The 8,548-nt window shown below is 47.8% G+C and overlaps 2 protein-coding genes across 2 annotated transcripts; both read right to left on the bottom strand.

Annotated features, from left to right (window-relative positions):
* Positions 1–1,693: 1,693 nt before the first annotated feature.
* LOC121864696 (elastin-like) lies at positions 1,694–2,996 on the bottom strand. The gene is made up of 2 exons (XM_042363854.1): positions 2,260–2,996; positions 1,694–2,123 (listed from the first exon to the last, which is right to left on the bottom strand). Exons 1-2 carry the CDS (start codon positions 2,994–2,996, stop codon positions 1,694–1,696), a joined length of 1,167 nt encoding a protein of 388 aa, XP_042219788.1.
* Positions 2,997–4,530: 1,534 nt separating this feature from the next.
* On the bottom strand, positions 4,531–7,536 carry LOC121864713 (trypsin-1-like). Its single transcript, XM_042363871.1, has 5 exons — positions 7,358–7,536; positions 6,695–7,266; positions 5,811–6,031; positions 5,447–5,646; positions 4,531–5,313 (listed from the first exon to the last, which is right to left on the bottom strand). The coding sequence occupies exons 1-5, from the start codon at positions 7,511–7,513 to the stop codon at positions 5,134–5,136; spliced, it is 1,329 nt and encodes a 442-aa protein (XP_042219805.1). The 5' UTR covers positions 7,514–7,536; the 3' UTR covers positions 4,531–5,133.
* Between the last annotated feature and the right edge of the window lie 1,012 nt (positions 7,537–8,548).

Below are 8,548 nucleotides of genomic sequence, written 5' to 3'. Positions count from 1 at the left end.
CTTTACGACCTGCACTTAGGTGTGCATTAATAAATTGAATCACCTGCGCTAATCAGGTCATGACGTAGGGAGGTACTCATGACGGTGTACTCAGTGTGACCAGTACTCAAATTAGACTAAATGAGTTACACCATGGACCATCACGACGAGTCACTTTAAGGGGGTCAGCCAAGGCGGAGGGGAGGGGGTGGGGTGACGTCACATATCAACACACAGGTAGGCAGAATGCAGGTAAATACGGGTATATACAGGTGTATATATAAGTAGGTGAGGATATATGTATACTACCTCCTGTTGCGTCACCCACACGTGCTGTACTCCAACAATGGGGATTCGATCTTGCGACCAATGGACCATCAGTAGAGTATGATATCCACTTCGCCACCGCACAAATGGAAGTAATCTTGAGGGGGAGGGGGGGGGGGTATTCTCCTTTTCACTGTGTATGACTTCACAATTTCCCCACCAGAAAGGGTCTCTGTGACGGACAAGATATGATCATTCGTCTGCCATTCACCACTATCTCAGTGTTACTGTTGGTGCACGGACAAAAACTCACTGGGTTAGGTTAGGTTTGGTTAGGTTAGGTTTTTTTTTTAACGGGCATTAGCTTACCCGGGCACAGGTCACTTTATAATGACCCACATCGAGGCCTGGTGGGGCGGGAAAATATCAATAATAATAATAACAATAATAATAAAATTAATAAAAAATAAAAAAATAATAAAAGAACTATCATGTGGTGGTTATGGTAGTTACAGGCGTTCTAACACGCTCCTCTAACGAGTGCTAAAATCTGCATCGTCCTGAACCCCTGAAGCTTGACCTCACATGACCTGACTAATTCAGGAAAATAATGTCAATAGTGTCACGCTTCCCTCACGTCACATGACCCAGTAACCGGACAAGTGAGTAGTACTTATGTGCCAATATTACATTAAGACGAAATAAAGCCTCTTTAACGATCTTAACCGAGACACGACGCACCAGAAGAATTTGAACGTTACATTGAGCATTTAACAACACTCGCCAAGTAGTATGCTGTATGAAACGATGATAAAGAGTCCAAAAAGTAAAAAAATAAATAAATAAATACAAAAATAACACTACTTGCGTTTCTTGATTGTGTCTCCCGGAAGATATCTGGGCGTCGTGTTGGCCTTAAAAACAACCCCGAGTGTACAGTGTGGGCGGCCTGACGTGATAACCACCCCCCCCCCCACCCAAAGTCAACACTATTGGAATTTGTGGTACAACAGAAGTCTCTCCTGAATCAACGAGCTAAAATTTACACAACTTATATTTCATCACGAGTTTCCTTTCTCCCCTCATCCACACCCCCCTCCCAAGATGGCTTCCTTCCCTCCGGGTTGGTTAAAGTTAATTTGCCCTTACCTCGCGTATCCTTGTAACTGAAAGAACTCCTCGTCGGGTCCTGGGTTTTTGCCCAAGTACTAGTGGGTTCGAGCCCCAGAAAGAGGTTCTCTTGTATGTTGGAGTGTTCATTCAACATTCAGTTGGACGCTGACTCAAGATTGTTCGTCAGTAAAACTCGTGCGAGACGCCAAACATGGGTTGAACACTATGCACCGGGGTCCTCACACCATGGACTCCTGCAGGTACACAATAATGTATCTATGTCTACAGCCATTCGATTATTTATTGATCTGTTTATCTACTGTACTTCTAACCTTTAACTTCCTTCCTGTCCATGTACCCTATGAGGCACACCTGGTGACCCTGTACCCTGCTGAAGCACACCTGGTAACCCTGTACCCTGCTGGGAGGCACCTGGTGACCCTGTGTACCCCTGCTGAGGCACACCTGGTGACCCTGCTGCTGAGAGCTGGTGACCCTGTGACCCTGTACCCCTGCTGGGGCACACCTGGTGACCCTGTACCCCTGCTGGGGCAACCTGGCACCTGGTGACCCCCTGGGCTGTACCCCTGCTGGGGGCAGCTGGTGAGCCCCTGCTGAGGCCTGTGCTGACCCTGTACCCCTGCTGCTGACCCTGTGCCCTGCTGGGGGCACCAGTGACCCTGCCCCTGCTGGGGGCACCCTGGTGACCCTGTGCCCTGCTGAGGCTGGGGAGGCCCCTGTACTGAGCTGGTGACCCTGTGCCCCTGCTGAGGCACACCTGGTGACCCTGTGCCCTGCTGGGGCTGGTGAGCTGGGTGCCCCTGTGACCCCTGCTAAAGGCACACCCCTGCTGAGGGCAGGCCCTGTACCTGCTGAGGCAGCACCTGGGTGACCCTGTACCCTGACCCCTGCTGGGGCACCTGGTGACCCTGTACCCCTGCTGGGGCAGCTGGTGACCCTGCTGTGAGGCCGGCTGGTGGGCCTGTACCCCTGCTAGGCACACCCTGTGTGAGGCAGCTGGTGACCCCCCTGCTGAGGCACACCTGGTGACCCTGTACCCTGGCTGCCCTGAGGTACACCTGGTGACCCTGTACCCTGCTGACCTGTACCCACACCTGGGCACACCTGGTACCCCTGCTGAGGCAGCTGGTGACCCTGCCCCTGCTGAGGCACACCTGGTGACCCTGTGCCCCTGCTGCTGGTGACCCTGCCCCTGCTAAGGCACCTGTGACCCTGCCTGCTGGTGACCCTGTAGCTGGTGACCCCTGCTGAGGCACACCCTGTGCCCCTGCTGGGGCAGCTGGTGACCCTGTGCCCTGCTGAGGCACACCTGGTGAACCCTGCCCCTTGCTGACCCTGCTGCTGGGCAGCTGGTGACCCTGTGCCCCTGAGGCAGCTGGTGACCCTGCCACCCTGCTGACCTGGTGCTGTACCCCTGCTGGGGCACACCTGGTGACTGGGGGCCTGTGACCCCTGCTGGGCACACCCCAAGCTGGGGCACCTGTACCTGCTGGGGCTGGTGAGCCCCTGCTGAGGCACCTGGTGACCCTGCTGAGGCCTGGTGACCTTACCCTGCTGAGTGCAGGCACACCTGTGATCTGTACCCCTGCTGGTGACTTGCCAGGGTGAGAGTCCATCTTAACCGCGTTATCCCGGAGCAGATGTGTAGAGACCACCCCTCACAGAAGTTTCCTCCCTCCTCACCTGCTGCCTCTCCACCGCACCTCCTCACACTCCTACACCGTGCTCACCCACTGTCCCTCCTCCTCGTGCCTCGTGCATCAGCAGCTCTCGTCAGCTTTGTCTCCAGGAGTCGTACATTCATTTTTCCTGCCGTCTGTTGACGTCAGACAGCGTCACTTAACCTACAACACGAAGATGCAGTCTCAGTAGATCGTAAGTTTCATCTTACACCACCTACCGGCAGATGTGAGAACTTGTATCACTTAACAACCAATTGGAAGCCGAAATGGCGTCGAAACACCCGGGAATTTTTTTTTTAGTTACGGTAAAAAACCTGCGACTGACATTCCGAGTCAGGTCGGTTACTAGTTCTTAAAAGATTCAATAATATTTTGGCTGCGTCAAACAGTCCAATTTCCGTCTTCCTTTGTCCGAGGAAGGGAATTTTGTTAAATGGAGCTGAACGCACAATGACCTACTGTTTACACGGTCTTTATATTGCGTGGTCAAGAAAGCCTTCACATGTGTTTGCCCCGTACATTATAGTAAACATTCGCTTGTTGAAATGCAATATATTTTTATCCGACTACTGGCAAAACTACAAGCTTAGTGTCCTCGACAAATGGCTGCTCATGAACAGACGGAAATCATGGAGTGACCAGCGGAAACAATCGAGTATCTTCTTCAACCCCCACTGCGACACATTCAAGAATATTTATTATCCTTCAGCCGCGTCAGAGTTCCAAGTGCTCCATAGAGATAGTGGAGTATATTCAATAGATCGTAACTCATGCATGGGGGGTTAATCTGACCACCATTACCAAGGTCTGTCGTAACCAACATAACTAGTCTTTGTCTACTTCAAACAGGTGGGCGGTTAACACAAGTCGCCAATCCGTATAAAAAGGGGGTGGTTGATCAAGGGCGGCGGGGTGGAGTGGGCAGGCAGCTGGGTGGAGTGGGGTGGGCAGGCAGCTGGGTGGAGTGTGGTGGGCAGGAAGCCAAGGGTTGAATGACAACTACAAAAGTTAATAACGTGTCAAGTAGGGAGGTGTATAATGGAGACAATGCTACAAAATGTTGGTTATTTCTCGTCCAAGACTCAAGGCCACTCCAGAGCCACGAGAGTAAGGCAACAGCACTGAACAGGACAATCACCCCCGTATACTGTGGCTTAAGTTTCAGGGAATCATGATGGGTGTTTTTGATTCGTGGGTCCTGTCAATGTGGTTTCTCCAGTGTAATTATTTAATTTAGAAGTTATTTTAAAGCATATTTGGCGCCGTGGTTATTTATATTAGACACCGTTTTCACTTAAGAAAAATTAACCATAAATGTAAAACTTCAAAAACTGTTCTAATTATGTTCCCACAACCAGGTCTAATTATAGTATTCATCCTTAACAATAATAATAAAGTACAATGAAGGTCCTGAAGCATATTGTACAAATGAAAAGTGACCCCCTCCCCCGTCAGGTTAATTAAGAAGTTCAAAAAGGTGCTGAAGATTTTAACTATTTAATCTTAAAAACTGAACAACATGAAATTAAAGAAAAAACATTTATATAATTAATAAGGTTTCCCACACAGGAGAGAATGAGTCTAGTAATGGCAGAGTCAACAGAACCTGCCATTTCAGTACCAAAGGAAACACCAAGATTCTTCCATCAGGGTGACACTAAGATCGATCCATCAGGGTGACACTAGGCCATATGAATTAATCTTCGTGCCTACCTTATAAAGTACCGACGTTAGAGTTATAAAAGGTTAGAGTAAATACTACCTAACAATAGTGTACAGTTTCTATTAATTTAAACTCACAGAACCGGCCCGTAGAACCATTTGTAACTTGGTTCTTCACAGGCCGGTTTAAATACAAATATCATCCGTTCTTACTAATATAACTTAAAACATATTTCCTCTTAACTCCACCAACACGGCAAACAACTTTAAGCTTTGTGGATGGTTAGGAAGGTAATTTATACAATGTTACTTAAAATAACTAATTAGGTTAAAAGGTATAATAAGCAGGAGAATTACCTAATTACATAGAATTATAGAGATCTGCTCATAATTAAGAACCCGTATATAACTAAGGGTAGGTCAGCATGACGGAGCCGATGAGGTCCAGGTAGTGGGATACCTTGGTGTAGACGCCCGGGTAGCCCTGTCTCGCACACCCGGAACCGTAGCTGACGACGCCCACCACCGTCCAGTGAATATCACCAGCCGTCTCCTGGCTCCTGTGAACCATCGGCCCGCCTGAGTCACCCTGGTAGAGAGAAATGATCCAGTCAATAAGAGGTATTCCTTGAACACCTTCTGATAAGGTGTCCTAGTCTTGCGTAATGCTCTTAACACCTACTCAGAATTACTATGCTCTTTATCACTGTTTAGACTAGTACCTGGCAGGCGTCCTTCTCTCCAGTAGTGGTACCAGCACAGATCATCCTGTCAGACTTGTAGGTAGTGGGGTAAGGTACCTGGCAGGAGGCGTGGGACAACACCTGCACGGACACCTCTCTGATCACATTAGTGGTGGGTCCTCCCTCCATCGTGGCGCCCCATCCTACCACAGTCACCGTCTTCCCGTCTGGTGAAAAGTCTGCAAGAGCCAAGAGTTTAGACGTGAAGATAAAGTTCCAGCCAGAGACTAAAGAGAGTTGCAGCGCATTTTTTTTTTTATTTCCAGCCCAATATACAAAATCAAAAGCACAAAACATTTCCATCACATTTCTCACGCATTCAAAACCAAGAAACACCACACACCTGGGGATGGGAGGCAGGCAGGTAGGATGTTGGGTGCCTGGGTGACTGGACGTACCAACACCATTATACCGATATCGTTGTTGTAGCTGGAGCCTTCAGCGTACTGGTTGTGATGGAGTGCCTGTGACACCCCTATGGTCTGTGACACGCTCTCTGTAGTGTCCAGGAGGTCGTGGTCCCCTACTGTCACCGTCACGGGATACCGGTTAACCAGCGATGGACTGAGGGAAGACGTCACAATAAGGGTGTCTGAACTCCTCCCCTGGCCTTTCCTCCGAACCACCCGCTTAAAATTTGCATCTAAACTAAATCCAGTCAAGTCAAATTTTAAATGAAAATTAGAGCCAAGCTGGACGTTTGTACACCCAAACAGCAAGCTTGGACTTTACTTCCTGCAAGACTTTATACACTCCCTCGACTTGGAAAAGGACCATTTACTACACTAAATAATTCAGTCCGGTACATTAGCATCTGCAGTAAAAATATTCAATAGACCATTACTATCAATCACGGAAAACGCCTTCAAGTAGTTATTTCAGAAATCTTTCCCTAAAGGTGCTCATGTCGTGGGCCAAGTTTTATATATTCAAGACCTGAAGGCAAACGTTAAATTGAGAGTTTACCCAAGGCTCTGCTCTGATGTAGAAGGACTAGTCTTCTCAAGAGCGGCTCGGGGTTATTTCAGATTTTTCGGTTAGTGCTTGCGAAATAAAATATTTGATGCCAGTGAGAATGGAAGAACATGACACGAGAATTATTCATGGTAAATATGAATTATGTTCCTATTGTTCAGGACGGATTTAGATCCAGAGCTTTGAACACATCTCCGTTAATTTAAACTATTCTTGGCTTTAAGAGAACAAGATATCAAGAGCGGGACTTACCCAGTGATGCAGTGGGCGGCGGTGAGGACGTGGCGCCAGGAGATGAGGGTTCCACCGCAGTAGTGCACGCCCACGTTGTCCTTTATTATCACCGCCCACGGCCATGATCCCACTCCTGCCTGTGTCCCGCCTACGATCCGGCCGCCCTTCCCGCACACCGTCACGGGCGGGGTGGTGGTAGACTTCTCTGGTGGCGGGAGGACATCCTCGTGGGCGCTCTGGAAAGTTACATTTCCTCCATCGTTAAGTGGAAGGTCCTCAGTGCGTCTTAATTCGCCCTCCATTGGCACATCAGTCGAGTATCGATCATCCTGGGTCAAGTCTCCGTCGCCGCAGCCCTCCGTGGTAGAATGAACTCTATGATCGTAGACCGGCAGGTAATTTACGTCTCCCTGAACTACTTCCAGTATCACGACCTCCAGGTCATGTTCAAAATCGTCCTCGATTGGATTCTCACTAGTACTGTGTTCCAAGTCGTCCTCTTGAAGCGGCAAATCTGACCCTTGTCCATGCTCGCTCTTTGGATAGGTTTCGTTCCCCCACCCTATGGACGGGTGAGGAGGCTCGGAGGTCTAAAGAAATTAAAAGTTTAGTTCACATTTCCTTAAAATATTCATTGCTAAAAATAATCAATATTTAAAAGATCAAATTGGCAGGACCTACCTCAGGGCCGAATTCAGGGACAGGCTCGAGGACAGGTTCGGGGACAGGTTCGGGGACGGGGACAGGTTCGGGGACAGGTTCGGGGACGGGGACAGGTTCGGGGACGGGGACAGGTTCGGGAACGGGGACAGGTTCGGGGGTAGTGCTGGTGATCATCGTTCCCTGGTCAGCTGCAGGAGGACCATCTGAAACAAAAATGATTTTATAGGATTCTCGCGCCCAACCTGCCAACACTCCAACTAAGAAAGAACGTGGAAGGTCACTATTGTAACACTGGTGGTTTTATTAACGATCAATATGGGACAAACATGGTGTCTATATACCAGTTTCTTGCATTTTGGTAGGAAATAGTACCACACACACTACAACTCACTGGAAATAATAGTACCACACCACATAACTCATTGGAAATAATGTGAAGTGAAGGATAGTCGGGGTCAAAAGTTTAATTCCTCCCACAATGAAGCAGTATAGACCCCCCCAAAGGAAATAAAACACCCTACCCACACCAGAAAACACTCGGGGTAAGCAAGTTTAAAGAGAGACTCATTCACGGGATTCATTTTCAACACAAACTTTTTAACCACGACTGTACAATAGTCATAAATGATAGTACGTTAGTTTAATATATCTGAATCATACGAATGACTTCAAAGAGTTACTATTATAAGGGGGTTTAATTAAGTGAAGCAGGAGGTAGAGTTTGACCCTTATGGAGAGGAACTTTAGATCTAGGAGGAGCCGAGAGCTTAACTAGTTTACCGTGTCAATAAGCTCCAGTGAACCTCTTCATAGTCTGGAAATAGAGTATCACCAAGTTCTGTTCAAGTCCAACTGCTAATTACTTCCGCCTTAGTATCAGACAACACTATTTTTTGACGCACACAATGAGGACAACAATATTCCGGGTGCTGGGGACATATTCCTGACTGCGTAAAGGTCTCCACTAATGGAAAGATAACTTAGTAAATAAAGTCGACAATATCATAGATCTGTAAAAACCGATTAAACAACTTCCGAGTCTCCTGTACTATGGGTTTAACTCCCCAGGAACGAGGTCATGGTTTAAAAAGATCTTCATTGAAAGTCATTATACTTAAAAGATCATGGCATCATACTAGAGGGTTTAAAAGCATCATCTGGGTCAATTGTACTCTAGAAGAACGGCACAGTTATCACGAGGTTAAACAT

This window comes from Homarus americanus, unplaced genomic scaffold (genome assembly GCF_018991925.1).
Source record: "Homarus americanus isolate GMGI-L3 unplaced genomic scaffold, GMGI_Hamer_2.0 scaffold57965, whole genome shotgun sequence".
Classification (NCBI taxonomy): Eukaryota; Metazoa; Arthropoda; class Malacostraca; order Decapoda; family Nephropidae; genus Homarus; species Homarus americanus.
Note: the sequence above shows the minus strand (reverse complement) of the source record. Positions and strands in the feature narration are given on the sequence as shown.

Excerpts from the sequence above, each read along its gene's own strand:
- LOC121864696 (XM_042363854.1), bottom strand. The coding sequence starts at position 2,996 with ATGGACTCTCACCCTGGCAAGTCACCAGCAGGGGTACAGATCACAGGT. Across the intron at positions 2,124-2,259 it reads GTGCCCCAGCAGGGGTCAGG|GGGCACAGGGTCACCAGCTC; the intron begins GTACAGGGTCAC and ends GTGCCTCAGCAG.
- LOC121864713 (XM_042363871.1), bottom strand. The coding sequence starts at position 7,513 with ATGATCACCAGCACTACCCCCGAACCTGTCCCCGTTCCCGAACCTGTC. Across the intron at positions 5,647-5,810 it reads TGCCTGCCTCCCATCCCCAG|ACTTTTCACCAGACGGGAAG; the intron begins GTGTGTGGTGTT and ends TGGCTCTTGCAG. Across the intron at positions 5,314-5,446 it reads GAGAGAAGGACGCCTGCCAG|GGTGACTCAGGCGGGCCGAT; the intron begins GTACTAGTCTAA and ends TCTCTCTACCAG.